Source organism: Heloderma suspectum, chromosome 1 (genome assembly GCF_057233095.1).
Source record: "Heloderma suspectum isolate Gila_16-S chromosome 1, 16-S_ref, whole genome shotgun sequence".
Classification (NCBI taxonomy): domain Eukaryota; kingdom Metazoa; phylum Chordata; class Lepidosauria; order Squamata; family Helodermatidae; genus Heloderma; species Heloderma suspectum.
This window is the reverse complement of record NC_139458.1, coordinates 191,021,700-191,037,849: the sequence shown is the minus strand read 5'-3', so window position 1 is coordinate 191,037,849 and position 16,150 is coordinate 191,021,700. Positions and strand designations below refer to the sequence as shown.

Sequence of the window (16,150 nt, the reverse complement as noted above, 5' to 3'; positions counted from 1 at the left end):
CGAACTGCTGTCCTGCTGACCTTCCGGTCTGCAGTTCAGCGTCTTAACCACTAAGCCACCGCGGCCCCTCCTAAAACAATAGTAAAATGCAAAATTTGGGAAACAATAGTTTTTGACTCATATGCACACTATCTTTGAAGCTATAATATACAGCCCCCTAAATTGGGAGTAAGCTCCACTAAATACTGTGAAATTTGCATCCGAGTACATAAAACACCTATTGCGACCTGTGAAGCCTCGCGCGCCTAGCAACTGAAGTCATTCCCAACAAGAGCAACCGATGCCTCTACAAGCCTACTTCTTGACTACTTCCACCTCTTCCCACCCCCCCGCCCCCGCCAACAGACTTCGCCTGCCTTAAAGCCGCCCCAGAAGATACAAGGCCCCCTTTTATTTTTCGTGTTCTTTGTTCCAACGACTTCCACCTCGCCTTAATACTTAAATGGGCGGGCCGGCAGCAACACACTTCAGCCGCTACTCAGCGCGCGGGGAGGGCCTGTCAGGGGAAAGCGGCGGCGCGTTTTCTTCTCCTTTTCCTCCCCTCGCTTCGCAGAAGGGCCGGCTTCGAACTTTTCGAGCCGCGGGAGTCGCGCTGAGGCCGACGGAGCCTCGCTCCGTCTTGGGGAGGCCCGAGACGCCCAGAGACCACCACTGCGGGCTGGAAAGGGGAGACTGGCAATGCGCTGCTCCGCTAGGCTTCCCTCGCTTACCGCCTCTTGGGGAAGGTGCTCGGCTGTGATCCCGCCGGCGTCGTCGGCGCCGTGGCCGCCCGACCTCGGCACTGGCTGGCGGATAGGTGCGTCTCCGGAGCGCTCCGCAGGTGGCCCGAGAGGATTCGCAGCCTCCGCTGAGCAGCAGACTGGAAACCGGCGCTACCGCCGCCTCCCGGCCCCTGCGCCGCCGCCATGGCACTTCCGTGTTGCGCCGTCAAGCAACGTCGGGGGAAAGGTTGCGCGCGGCGCCCAACGGCGGTTATACGCTATCCCGTCGTGCACTGCGCGCGCGCGTGCACTTGTCTCTGTTCCGCCCGGCTATCTACGTAAAGACAAAAAGGAGCGAGCGGCCGCGCCCACCGCCGAATATTGGATTCCTGGCACTGGCTCGTCCCCGGCCCTTGATCGGTTCCAAAGCTACCGGCCCTTCAAGCTAGTTTCCGTGGCTGGAGCTTTGTGATGCTGGGCTACTGGCCTTCTAAAACAAAGCCTCTGGTGGCACGCTGAAGACCAGCAGTGCAGCCCCATCCCTGTTTACTCAGACTTGAGTCTCGTTGAGTTCAGTGGGGCTTATTCCCAGGTAGATAGGTATGAGATTGCCGCCTATACCAATTTACTGAGGAGTAAGTCTCAATGAACTCAGTGGGGCTTGCTTCTGATTAGGCATGTATAGGATTACACCGTCACACATTTATTGTGGACTAAAGTCCACTTCATCAGATACCTTTTATTTGGGTTTTTTTTTAAGGTGGGTTCACATTTATTTCTAAGATAAGTTTATGCCCTGTCTTTCAGGGTCAATAAGTAAATGTTACTTATACTTAAATCAGATAGAGTCATATGTTAGTGAGGTAATATTTGTTTTTAAAGTGTAATCCTAATTCTTTGTTGAAGGGTGGGGTATAAGTAACTAACAGTGCAATCCTATTCAGATAGGCAGTCAACTCTGAAGTCGGAGGCAACCGCCTATCCAATGCAGGGCAGGAGAAGCCCGGAGGGGAAAATGCCCTGCATTTTCGGCTAGACAGCGGATTGTAGCTACCTAGCTGTGGGAGGGCTGAGTGGGGCAGGAGGCTGCTGTATGACACATAGGATGTGTTGTACAGGCATTTCCGCCCTCCCTGCCCTGGAACACCCCCCCGTAATGCCCCTTTTCGCCTGCTTCGCACTCCTTTTGCAAGCATGGAGGATGGGGATGTTCTGCACTGCCTCTGAGGCAGCGTGGAAGTGGGAGGAGTTTCCTGGAAAACCAGATAGCCTATGGCTATCTAGCCACTGTCTAGCAGCCATAGGATTGCTCCTATGGAGCGTGGAACTATGTAAACAGTATAAGTTTGATCCAGACTGCTCTGTTAGATTGAGTGGTATTCATCCTACTGTTACAGATGAGGAGCTGACGCATGCTTTAGGAGAGTATGGGGCTGTTACTGGATTTAAAAGAATGCAAGGTAGTCAGCAAGGCATTGCTATCTGAGTACAGTAAAGTGTCTGCCGCTAGAATGATAAGAAGAGATTGTAAACAACTTAAATTAAATGGTAAATGGAGCGTGTTTCCTGTGGGCACAAGGAAGACCCTTTCTGGTCATTCCTTAACAGAAGAGAACCTAGCTGATGAACAAATAGCTGGCACTCCACCTACACCCTCTTCAGCCAGGGACACATTTTCATCCCCTGATGCACCAACACATTCTATACCCAACTTCACCATCCCTGAAGGGGTATCTAGAGTAATAGTAGAACATGTAATAAAGTCTGATGAGGCCTCCGCTGCCTATGATTATGCATCCTTCAAACTAAAGTGTTTTTCTGGGGCATGTTCCCAAGCTACCAGCTTCACCTGGCTTGCAACTTTATTGTGATGTTTCCCCAATCACGTCTACTCCTTTTCCAGTTTCCACAGTGCTTAAAGTCCTGGCTTATAATCGCTGTAGCCTGGGGCTCTGTGCTATTTCCACTGAGCTTTAATCAAATTATTTTCTTGATGGCTGGATGGAATCTGGGTTAGGTCTGATTACCTCATCCATGTTCCTGCCCCTTCCTCTTTTTGAGTCCCCCCCCCTTTTCCCCTTCGCTGATAGAAACATACTTCCAGGTGGGGTGGCGGGGTTGGAAAGTAATGGTATCAGACTGGCAGGGCTGCTGAACCAATCAGAAAGGCTCCCCCTCCAGGCTCTACACCCCTTGATAGCAATCTCAGGAACAAGCCTCGTTGACCACAACGGGATGACTTCTGAGTAGACTTCCCAGACGTATGCCCGATTCCACCCATTTTTTCCCTTCCCTCTAAATAGCAGGCTACTGCATTAGGAGGCACCCCTAAGGCTACTGCATTAGCAGGCATACTCTAAGTTGCTATCTCATTATCACACTATTGCACAAGCCTTCCATTAATACGCATACCCTCTACATCACTATGTTGCCAGGACTCCATCACTCAATTGTGAAATAGCTCTAACGTGCATTTGCGCTATTGTGAGATAGCGCAATCACACGATAGTGCATTTTTCCAGGGGCACCTGTTGACTCCTGTTGAGGTTAAGGGGGCTTGTCCTGGAAAATGAGCTATAGCGCTATTGAGCAATAGCACAAATGCGTGTTAGTGCTATTTTGCAATTGAGTGATAGAGTCATAGGAAGATACTGACATAGAGGGTGTGCATATCGATGGAAGACATGTGCAATAGTGTGATAATGAGATAGTGACTTAGCATGTAATATCAAAACTAGACTATAATGCTTGCGGCATCATTTCCCTGGTCCAAATGACACAAAGGAATATTAGCCGTGGATCTTCCCCACGTATAGTTCTGGGGAAGCGACCTGAGATAAACCTGATTTTCAGGCTGTAATGGGAGTACTTGCTTGCCTGCGATAGCAGGTTTATATGCACTAGTGTTCTAGCACTTATTTTCAGTGATGTTTTAAATGTTGGTCTCTCAGCATCCTGCTCCAAAACGGTGATGAAACTTCTGGAAAACAGGGAGGGAAAAGGTTGGGTCACTGACGTCACGAGCAACACACCCACAAAGGCCAGGCTACACGCCCCATGGGCAGGAGTATGATACCGAACCCAGTCCGGTTGTGGAAACAGGCCAGTAATGGAACCAAAGTAAGCTGGAAAAGTTAGACTATAACCAGTCTCAGAAGAAGTGATTTTTCCACGATAAAATGCACGGCTGGTACTGAATGGCCACGACGTCATGGAAACACTGTGCAGCCAGGTTGGAGTCAATCGCTGGTGGAAACACACCCCTGGTCTTTTGGCAAAACCTCCTAGTGAGGTAGATTTTGATACATGGAACCTTCACGTGCAACAGCTACTAGATGATCCAGAAATATCTTCCAAAAGAAAAAAAAGGACATTAATTGAGTTTAGCACCCCCAGCTTTGAATGAAGCTTTAAATGCAGGTCAAAGTTCTACTGCAGAAAAATGTTTGCTGCACCTAGAAAAGATATATGGTTCTGTTTCCAGCAGTGATGAACTCTATGCTCAGTTTTTTTAGACTTTTCAGAAATCTTCAGAAAAACCTTCTGATTATCTGAAACTATCAAACAACTGCTAGGGAAAGGTAATGTTCAAGAAGACCTTGATGCTGGAAAATCCAGAGGTGCAGCTTATCAAACAATTCATTCGTGGGTGTTGGGATGAGTTCCTGATTGTGTAGCTCCATCTGTATGATAATCTAGATACCACTAATAGTTCCAAGATGCCATTTTCAGAATTCCCACACAACGTCAAACAATATGAAGAGGAGAAAGAACTGAAACAGTAAATAAAACAGCAACAGGTAAGCCATCATATAAATTTAGAAGTTCATGCCATATCATTGAGTCAGCAAACCCTGTGAACTCTGCAGTAAGAGAGTCAAGGGAAATAGAAGGCGGACTGACCCATATTGAGGGAATTATTGCCAAGTTAATGGAAAAGTCTGCTACTCAGAAGAGGGTGGAAAGGCCAAAACAAGAAAACATCAGGATTTCACCCACAGACAGATCTATTTCAAACAGCAGTTGGTACTTCTGTTACAATTATAGAATGGAAGGTCACTCTAGGACTGAACATACTAAATCAAGCAATGCTGAATTAGTGCAAAAAAATTAATTTCTAGACAAGAGCAATGGTTATCATGCCAGTCCTTGAAGTCTTCACAAACAGATGAAAATGTCAAAGCTGGGGCAAAACTTCAAGAAGCCACCCACAAAAGTAAAAGAGTGAACAGGGTGTTCAGTGAACTGGTGGGAGACCCATGCTATACAGAGATGTTTACAGAAGGAGTACCACGTGTGTGCTTAATAGATACAGGTTCTCAGGTTACCTGCATAACTTCAGGATTTTACAAGCAGCATTTGTCACATATAGAATTGCACCCATTGGAAGAAACACTACAGGTAACAGGCGCAGGAGGTCAAGAAGTCCCATATCTAGGGTATGTGGTTGTTCAGGTCAACTTTCCTAAAGAAAATTGTGAAACAGAAAAGAGTCAGATAGTTTTTGCTCTATATGTCCAGATCAAAATCCTCCTGCTGGAGTCCCAATTATTGTGGGTACTAATATCCTGTGGAAATTTAGAATGACTGTGAATGAATAGCTGGCCCACATTTCCTGAAGAAACTGAGGACTGATGCTATATGGGCCAAGGCATACACAATATGCAAAGAGCAGGAGAAGACGCAAAACAAAACTACCAGGAGAACAGTACGAGTTGCAGAAAGTAAAGCAGTAGTAATACCTTCCAGTGAGGTAAAAGAAGTCGCTGGAACTGTAAGACAACTTTCAGGAGAAGGACCATTCGAGATGTTGTTAGAAGATGCAGAAAACAAACATTTCCCTGGAGGGTTGGTCCTAAAAACTCAGTTTGCCAAAGTTTCTGCTTCTTGTAGTAAAATTACTGTACAAATACAGAATGCAAGTGCCCATAGCATTATGTTACCTAAAAAGTGTGTCATTGCAAAAGGCAAAGTTGTAGATTGGATCAAATCCATGCCACCTGTAAGTGGGAAAATCAACATTCCCTTTTCTTTAGATTTTGGTGATTCACCCATAAGCACTGAATATAAACAGCACCTAGAGGAAAGTATTTGCAAAGAAGGAGGTCCAGCTTTCTCAAGGCATGACCAGGACATAGGTCATGTTAAGGGTGTGAAACATGCCATTCACCTTTCAGACAATATGCCCTTTAAAGAAAGGACAAGACCTGTTTCACCAGCTGATTTTGAAGATTTAAGACAGCACCTCTATGAACTACTAGCAAGTAGCATTATAGATGACTCAGATAGTAGGGATGTACGAATTGTGTACCTTCGGTGCCGCTTGACTTCCGCAGTTTGCGGCCAGTGCTCCGTTCCGCCGTTCACAAGCCCCCGGAATTCTCCTCTTTTTTTTTCCGCCTGAAAATTACAAAAATAAATCCGTACCGACAACCGTAATTCTGGTGCCCAGCCGACTGTGTGAGTCTGCATAACTTCCGTAAGAATCGCTATTTTTCGTAAATATGTACATTTTTTTTTAATTGAAATCCTCCGTCTCCATTTACTTTCAGCCAAAACACTTCCTCTTCCTAGGGGTTTCCCAAAAGAAGGCTGTCTTAGGTGTGCCAGAGCGATAAACTATTTGTTTAAAGCAACGCTGTTACAAAGAAAGAAAAAACCTTTTAAAATGACCACGCCTATTTAAAATGACTGGAGCGGCATGGTCATTTTAAAAGGTTTTTTCTTTCTTTAAAACAGCGTTGCTTTAAACAAATAGTTTATCACTCAGGCACACCTAAAATAGCCTTCTTTTGGGAAGCCCCTTGGAAGAGGAAATGTTTTGGCTGAAAGTAAATGGAGACGGAGGATTTCAATTTAAAAATAACACCCACAAACAAGGTGGTGAGCACAATTCATTTTTTTAAAAAAAACTTATGTATTTATTATCGAAATATACTACACTACATTTTTATTTACGAAAATTTTGCGACTCTTTGTGGACGACGAAAAAAAGCCTCATGACTGCTGGCTCCGCAGGACTCGTGGTGCCGTTCCGCAGAGGATTCCGTGGCATGGCCTGAAGGGGATTCGATCCCATTTCAGTCTGTGGCGGAATTCTCTGACATCCCTATCAGATAGTCCATACGCTTCTCCAGTGGTTCTGGCCAGAAAGAAAACAGGTGCATTAAAGATAGTAGTGGATTACCGCTGACTTAACAACATCACCAGGAAGGATGATTATCCTTTACCAAGCATAGAATAGACCTTCTCTTTGCTCTCTGGATCTAAATGGTTCACTGCCTTTGATTTAAAGAGTGGATATTACCAGACTGAGGTGGAGAAAGAAGACAGACCCAAAACAGCATTTATGATACCAATGGGGAATTGGCACTTTCGCATGATGCGATAAGGATTAACCAATGCCCCAGCAACATTTCAAAGTATGATGGAGCATGTTATGAAAGATAGAAATCTCACAGAAGTAACAGCATTCCTGGAGGATTTAATAGTATTTTCAGCAACCCTGGAAGAACATGAAGCAAGATTAATGAAAGTCCTCAGACGGCTGATGGAACATGGTTTGAAGTTGTCCATTTCCAAATGCAAATTCTTTCAGACATCAGTGAAGTACTTGGGATATGTCATATCACAAGAAGGCATACAACCTGATCCTGAAAAGCTGTCTGCTTTGAAGGACTGGCCAAGATCAAAGACTGTGACAGAATTAAGAACATTCATGGGTGTTGCAGGATATTGCAGAAGATGTGTAAAAAGCTAATCTTCCATTACTAAGCCTTTGACTTCACTCCTGGCAGGTAGAGTACAGAAGAAAAGGTTGCATGTGATTGGTAACCACTCCCAAGGATTAGAAGAGCAGTAGACTGAAAGCTGTCAAGATGTCTTTGAAGCTATCAAGAGATTACTGAAATCTGCACCTATCTTTGGGTTTGCAGATTGGGCTCTTCCCTATGTTCTTCATACAGATGCTAATTTGACAGGATTAGGAGCTGCACTGTATCAAGAGCAGGAAGGAGAACTCAGAGTAATCGCATATGCCAGCCGTGGACTAAGTGCAAATGAAAAAAATTATCCAGTGCATAAGCTGGAATTCTTTGCCCTTAAATGGGCTATAACTGAGAAATTCCATGACTATCTTTATGGAACAAAATTTGAGGTTACAACTGACAAGCTGTCAAGGGCTCCTTGGAGGGCTCTCAGTTAAATCCAGTAGCCAAGTAAAGACACAGACAAAGGGATTCTTTTCAAAGCTTTATTCTTCTTTTACAACTTAACAGCTGTACAGGTAGCAACTAGATCTGAGCAGCAGCATCCCTATGCCCTAAGTTAGAACAGTTGGTCCCCGTTTGAAAAGCAATTACTGGCAGACCCCTGAATATAAGGACTAGGGAGAATCCCTCCCCTTTTCCCTTGGATCCTCTGGGCGCAACCGTTCTTTGAGTGCCAACCGGGCACTACGCCTCTTTTCTGCGCTCTCCATTTGGCGCCGCTCTCTGCGTCTGCGCCGCGCATCCAACCAGTCTGCTATCGGTGCTGGGTCACTCCCTGGACTGCTTTCTAATCTAGGAATGTGGGTGGGAGGAAACTCTGTCAGCTGCGGGCCCTGGGAAAAAGGGGCGCGTTCCTCCCCCAGGAGCAACTGCTCTTCCTCCGAACTACTCTGGGATTCTATGGGCTCAGTGTTAGGGTTGGCGGAGAATTTCTCCCCGAAACTTCGGGGGGCCGAGCGCCAACGTGTTCGGCCCCCCAAACAAGTTTCGGGGAGAAATCCTCCGCCCCCCCGCCCCCCCGGGACGGGACTCACCTTCGCCGAATGTCCCTCCCGGCGGCGGGTCCAGCTGGCGGTTCGGCGGGTGTTCGAGCGGGGCGGGAGCGGCAGCTGGTTTTTTGACCGGCTGCCGCCGCCGCCATTGCAATAAAAGAAAAAGAAAAAACGCCCCCTGATAGGCTACGTAACGATTAACGTAGCCTATCACGGCTAGATTTGCAAAGTCAGCCGTGATAGGCTACGTCAATCGTCACGTAGCCTATCACGGGTGACTTAAAAAAAAAAAAAAAAGTGTGTACGGATAATGGCAGCCCCCATAGGGAGCCGCCATTCGCGTTCCTTATTTGGTCGCTGTAGTCTACGTAAAGATTTACGTAGACTACGGCGAAAATAAGGGCAATGCTATTTGCGTTGCCCTTATTTTCGCCATAGTCTACGTAAACATTTACGTAGACTACAGCGACTAAATAAGGAATGCGAATGGCGGCTCCTTATGGGGGCCGCCATTCGCGTACGCGCTTTTTTTTTTTAAAGTCACCCGTGATAGGCTACGTGACGATTGACATAGCCTATCACGGCTGACTTTGCAGATCTAGCCGTGATAGGCTATGTGAATCATCACGTAGCCTATCAGGGGGCGTTGTTGTTGTTTTTTAAACTTTCGCGTTCGCGGCCGGGCGAGGCGGGAAGCCTCCTCCCCGGCCTGAATTTCGGCTGGGCCGAGGCGGGAAGCCTCCCCCCCCGGCCGGAACTTCGCGGGGGGAGCAGCGAAGCACCTCCCCCCCACCGCGAATGTCCTTCGAGGACAGGTAAGCGACCTTCGTCCACCCCTACTCAGTGTCCACCCTGACACAATAACCCTTTAACATGTGTTCTCACCACAGCAAAATTAGATGCTACTTCGCATAGATGGTTGGCAGCATTGTCAAATTATGATTTTACCATTAAATATAAAGCAGGTAAATTAAATGGAGATGCTGATGGGTTATCTCGTAAGCCTCATGACACTGAATTTCAAGATAGCAGTGCATTAAAACTACAAGAACGCGTTTAAGAATTGATAGCAAGAGCAAAGACTGAACCTGAATGTGAGAAATTGTCAGTAGCTACTTGTTCTGCTTTGTTTGAAAAACATTTAGTTCAAGTTATGGTGCAGACCAACAGTGAAGATACCAGTGAAGATGGTTCTTCCATAATTGAGATGTTGCCTTGTGATGACAGTGCTATTCCAGATGAATATGTAAGCCCAGAGTTGTGGCCCAGAACACCTAGTGTACCTGGACTCTGCCCTGAAGACTGGCAAGAGATACAGAAGAAATACAGGGTTTTGGCCAGGTTAATCCACGATAGAGAAAGAGAAAAAGCCTAGTAAGGGAGAAGAGAAACAAGAACCTCCTGAGGTTCAGTTACTGTTGAGAGAATGGAATCAACTTCATTTACATGAAGGAGTACTCTATTGAAGAGTGAAACAAAAAGAAGATTTCATTGACCAGTTAGTACTTCCACATTCTCATCGGTCTCAGGCACTACAAGTTCTTCATGACGAAGTTGGACATGTGGGTATAGAGAGAACATTATACTGTTACTAGTCAGAGATCGATTTTATTGGCCTAGAATGACAGCAGATGTTGAACAGAAGTGCATCAAGAAGAAAGCACCAGTAGAAAAAGCAGCACCTTTGGTGAATATACAAGTTTATGCACCCATGAAACTCTTAAGTATAGATTTCGTAGTGCTACAGCCTGATGACTGTGATACCAGAAAAATCGTAATCACTGATTGTTTCACTGGATATGCTCAAGCTTACCCAACCAAAGTCCAAACAGCCAAGACTGTTGCTATTACTTTGTGGGAGAATTTTCTTTGTCACTATGGTTTTCCAAAAAATATATATATAGTGACCAAGGAGCAAATTTTGAATCTGAGTTAATTTCTGAGCTTTGCACTATAGAAGGTGTAAATTCAAGAACCACACTTTATCACCCTTGAGGAAATCCTGTGGAAAGGTTTAACAGGTCCCTAATAAGCATGTTGGGAACACTAGAGGATTATAAAAAGGCACAGTGGAGGAAGTATGTTAAACCATTGCTCCATGCTTATAATTGTACCCAGAAAGATAGGACTGGGGAGTCTCCCTATTTTTTGATGTTTGGCAGACAGCCATTGCTACCCATTGATTTATGTTTTGGGCTCCAGCTGCAACGGAGGACTAGAATAACTCATCAGCAGTATGTGAAAGATCTAAAAAGAAGGCTGAAGTATGCTTATGAACTGGCAAGAAAGGAATCTGAGAAGAACCAAAAAGCTAATAAAAGAAGATGGGATGCAAAAGTCAAACTTTCACATATATCAGAAGGCGACAAAATTTTAGTTCGCAATCTAAACCTAAGAGGAAAGCATAAATTGGCAGATAAATGGGAAAGCCAAGTATATGTGGTCATTAAACAACTACAAGACCTTCCAGTTTATGTTGTGAGATCTGAAGATAATGACAGGCCAGAAGGGACACTGCATCGTGATTTGTTGCGGCCATGTGGTTTCATTTCACCCATGGATGAGGAAGAAACTCAAATAACTGACTATGAATGGTCAGATGATGACATATTCCACACAACAGATGAAGATGAATCAACAGCTGGGTTGAACCCCTGAAGCATCTGAATTTGACCCAAAAGGGTTTAATCTTTCTGAAGTAAATGATGTCTTGCAGCCAACAGCTGAGAGTACCTTATTATCGATCCTAATGACACAGTACTCTACATTCAAGGACAGGAACTTCCTGTCAGGAACTGTCGGGGACAACATTGGTTTAGTAGGGGAGAATGTAAACCATGCTTCAGTTGTTGCTCCCAACATTGTTAAAAGAAAGGTAAATCAACAAAAGGGTGGGAAAAGCAGTACTGGGGTACAATCTTAAAAATGATAGAATGATCTCAGTACGAATCCAAGGCAAACCATTCAACATCACAGTAATTCAAGTCTATGCCCCAACAACTGATACCAAAGAAGCTCAGGTTGATCGGTTCTATGAAGACCTACAACACCTTCTAGAACTAACACCAAAAAAAGATGTCCTCTTTATCATAGGGGATTGGAATGCTAAAGTAGGAAGTCAGGAAATGACCGGGATAACAGGCAGGCATGGCCTTGGTATACAAACAAAATGAAGCAGGACAAAAGCTAATAGAGTTTTGCCAAGAAAACACACTGATCATACCAAACACTCTTTCCAACAGCACAAGAGACGACTCTACACATGGACATCACCAGATGGTCAATATCAAAATCAGATTGATTATGTCCTTTGCAGCCAAAGATGGAGAAGCTCCATACAGTCAGTAAAAACAAGACCTGGAGCTGACTGTGGCTCAGATTATGAGCTGCTGCTTGCAAAATTTCAGCTTAAATTGAAGAACGTAGGGAAAACCACTAAACCATTCAGGTATGGCCTAAATCATATCCCTTATGAATATACAGTGGAGGTGAGGAATAGATTTCAGGGATTAGACCTGATAGACAGAGTGCCTGAGGAACTATGGACGGAGGTCCGTAACATTGTTCAGGAGGCAGCAACAAAATCCATCCCAAAGAAAAAGAAATGCAAGAAAGCCAAGTGGCTGTCTGATGAGGCTTTACAAGTAGCTGAGGAAAGAAGGGAAGCGAAAAGCAAGGGAGAAAGGGGAAGATATATCCAACTGAATGCAGAGTTCCAGAGAATAGCAAGGAGAGACAAGAAGGCCTTCTTAAATGAACAATGCAAAGAAATCGAGGAAAACAACAGAATGGGAAAGACTAGAGATTTCTTCAAGAAAATTGGAGATCTCAAGGGAACGTTTTGTGCAAAGACGGGCATGATAAAGGACAAAGAAGGCAGGGACCTAACAGAAGCAGATGAGATTAAGAAGAGGTGGAAAGAATACACAGAAGAACTATACAGGAAAGATCTGAATGTCCCTGATAGCCATGACAATGCAGTCACTGAACTTGAGCCGGACATCCTAGAGAGCGAAGTCAAGTGGGCCTTAGGAAGCATTACTAACAACAAAGCTAGGGGAGATGACAATATTCCAGCTGAGCTATTTAAAATCCTAAAAGATGATGCTGTTAAAGTGCTGTATTCAATATGCCAACAAATTTGGAACATTCAACAGTGGCCACAAGACTGGAAAAGGTCAGTTTACATTCCAGTTCCAAAGAAGGGCAACGCCAAAGAGCATTCAAACTACTGTACAATTGTGCTCATTTCACATGCCAGCAAGGTGATGCTCAAAATCCTACAAGCTAGGCTTTAGCAGCATGTGAACTGAGAACTACCGGAAGTACAAGCTGGGTTTCGAAGAGGCAGAGGAACTAGAGATCAAATCGCCAACATTCGCTGGATCATGGAGAAAGCAAGAGAATTCCAGAAAAACGTCTATTTCTGTCCAGTATGCCATTTGCGGCCGTAAAGGTCTTAGTTTAAGGTAAGTGCAGCCGTAAATGGCTGCATTTAGCTTAAACTAAGACCTTTAGGGCCGCAAATGGTGTAGTGGACGCCATTTGCGTCCCTGTTTTTTCATGTGACAGGCTATGTAAATATTTGTGTAGCCTATCGCGTGAAAAAGCAGGGACGCAAATGTCGTCCACTACACCATTTGCGGCCCTAAAGGTCTTAGTTTAAGCTAAATGCAGCCATTTACGGCTGCACTTACCTTAAACTAAGACCTTTACGGCCGCAAATGGCATACTGGACACCATTTGCGTCCACAGTCAATCCCCCTCAGCCAGCGATATGGCAATGGTGGCCGTATCGTTGGCGTTTCAGAGCTGGCTGGCCAGGATTCTGGGGGGAGGAACGGATTGCCTCCCCCCTACGGGCGGATTCCCCCCGGAGTAGCAGGTAGGGAATCTGCCCATCCCTACTTCATGTGCCCCTGACAGACTAAAGTGATTTCATGAAAATCTGGATATAACAAAAGCACTTCTCATTCCATGTCCATGTAGATATGGTCTGGAGACCTTGAAACCTTGCAATTTCCCCCATAGGCTAAAGAGTGAAAATGCGGGGGGTGGGGGATTCACACAAATGTCCTCCTAAGACCAGGTCAAAACTCAGTCCTTTGACTGACAACACATAATTCATGCAACAAAGTCAAGAGCAGGCTGAAATCAGAAACACAACAGTACCATTCAGAAGCAGGGGTAATCCAAAAAAGCAACATCTTAGGTGAAGTCAGAGTCATAACACCAAATCAGTCCAGAAACTGTGCTCCCCACCTCCTCACAGCCAGCATGGAAAGAAATGTACTGGCTGCTGCTACAAGCTCGCAAACACGAGCTCATATGGGGTGACAGAGGGCGTTGGGGCTGCAAGGTATCTATCCCCTGCTTTCCCCAGCCTCCTTTCCTCCCCTCCCTGAAGCCTTGGCTAGACAGGTGAAATTGCCCGTCTAGCTAAAATGCAGAGCTGGAGGCGCAAGTTGCTTCCTGCTGTGCATTGGATACTTGTAAGTCTCTGGGTTTGGAGGCTTACAAATACCCGGGGCACATGCCATAGAATTATGCCCTAAATCACTAGCAAAGCCCTTAGTAGCCTTCACAATGCAGTGACCTCCAGATGTCTGGGACAACAACTCCCATCATTCACCATGAGAACATTGGTTATTTGGCAGAGTACACATATCATAAATAAGTGAATAAAAATAATAAATGAATAAGATCATGTAATTAAAATAATGAATAAAATAAAAAATGAACAAAATCATCCCTGGCACTTACCATGCTGGCTGGGGCTGATGGGAGCTGTAGTGTAAAACATCTGGAGGGCCCCAGGGCCCTGTCTACATGGCACTGCTTTCACCCTTCACTCCGTTGCAACTGCACAGCATTGCAGCTTTGAATTAGCTTCTGGTGGTATACACTTGTGATTTACCTTGGGCTTCCCTAACAGACTCCGCCGTGCCCTTTTTTTGCCATTATACTTTAATGCGCAGCTGTGCAGTCCCGTGAGCATGGGGATGTGACACTTCAGTGGCTGTTTTTATTTTAGGGGTTCTGTTGTGTCTTTCTTCTCTTGTTAGGTAAAAAGTGGGTGTTTTGTGCTCCTTCATTTCCACACCATCTGTTTGTCAGTTCCCCAGCCTGAGACTCTTGTGATGGTTCACACTCACAAGTGTGAGCAGTATGTGCCTACCCTTCGCTCCGAAATGGTGGCCAGAGCAAAGTTGATCCTCCTGCAAGACCCCCCCCCCCCCAGCCCTTGGGCACTGAGTCCAAAAGCAACCATTGCGAAGATACGAAGCTGCAGAAATGTGCGAAAGTGTGATTAAATGAAAATGCTTCTCTGTGCCTCTGTAACTGCGCAGCTGTGAAGGGATGGGGGGAATGAAGGGGCATCACAGAGGTACATAGGCACTACGCACGCCTACAACACACCCACTACAAAATGCAAAGTCGGAGTCGGATTGGGGAAGGGGCAGACGGCTTGCTACCGCAGGGAAACCCGCAGCAAACGAAAAACATCGCAGCAAAAGCCTCCTTGGAAATCCACATTTTCCGGGAGAAAACCATGGATGGCTGTGAAGCGGCAACTGTGCCGTCTGTCCCAAGGGACCTCGACTCGCAGCTGCCCTGGGGTAAAAGGCTCGTGTAGATGGGGCCCTGGTTGAAGAAGCCTGACCTAGAGTGATTTTTGTACAGTATACACCACATAGTCTATTTGGTGGACAAAAGTAATAATACAGCATCACCCGCTGGGAAAAGAAGTTAATTACGCTGTCTGTCCAGTGATGTCACTACACCAGTAGCTGCAGCACTGCAGGAGTGAGAAAATCTAGGGACTATTTAGGATCCTAGGAAGCGTCCTTATACCAGATTAGACTAATTGCCCATGTATCCCAGTATTGTCTACAACAAACAGCAGCAGCTTTCCAGGGTCTTGAGCAAGGGTCCATCTTTCACATCACCTGCTAACTGATCCTTTAAAACAAAAAACAAAAAATGGAGATGTCACAAATTGAACCTCAAATCTTTGGCATGCAAAGCTTGCGCTATGCCACTGAGTTATGCCCCCTCTTCTCAAAAGATAAAGGCCTCTCTTGCCCCAACAGCCCAGCAAGCATCACTTGCTCGGGATTCCACACATTATAAAGCAAAACTCCCAGTTTTGTGACTGACAGCCAGCCTAGAGATGCTGGAGATCTGTGACTGGGTCTCCTGTCTGTTTATATTTCTTTACAATAACAACAATACAGCTGCAGGAACGGGAGGGTGGAGGGAAAGACTGGATTGCATCACAGCTGTGAAACTGGGGAAGGTTTAAAACTGTTTGTTGTTGTTCAGTCGTTCAGTCGTGTCCGACTCTTCGTGACCCCATGGACCATAGCACGCCAGGCCTTCCTGTCCTGCGCTCTCTCCCGGAGCGTGCTCAAGTTCATATTCATTGCATCCGTGATGCTATCTAGCCATCTCATCCTCTGCCGTCCCCTTCTCCTTTTGCCTTCAGTCTTTCCCAGCATCAGGGTCTTTTCCAGGGAGTTTTCTCTTCGCATTAGGTGGCCAAAATATTGGAGCTTCAGCTTCATTATCTGTCCTTCCAATGAGCACTCAGGGTTGATTTCCTTTAGGATGGACTGATTTGACCTCCTTGCAGTCCAGGGCACTCGTAAGAGTCTTCTCCAGCACCACAGCTCGAAAGCATCAA

The 16,150-nt window shown here is 45.6% G+C and overlaps 1 protein-coding gene across 12 annotated transcripts in view; it reads right to left on the bottom strand.

The window, feature by feature from the left end:
- Positions 1–16,150, bottom strand: part of AGPS (alkylglycerone phosphate synthase) — a 132,929-nt gene that overhangs the window by 81,764 nt on the left and 35,015 nt on the right. For 2 of the 12 annotated variants that reach the window (XR_014784821.1, XM_084813815.1), the window contains exon 1: positions 711–923. The exons of 7 other annotated variants lie outside the window; for them this stretch is intronic. Coding sequence is in view for 3 of the 5 variants with exons in the window: in XM_084813815.1 (XP_084669941.1) it covers positions 711–907 (197 nt within the window). In the remaining 2 variants the exon portion in view is untranslated. Of the gene's footprint in view, positions 1–710; positions 924–5,029; positions 5,167–6,012; positions 6,254–16,150 lie in introns of those variants that run through there. 3 more of the 12 variants (XM_084813820.1, XM_084813904.1, XM_084813840.1) reach the window with 3 other exon arrangements.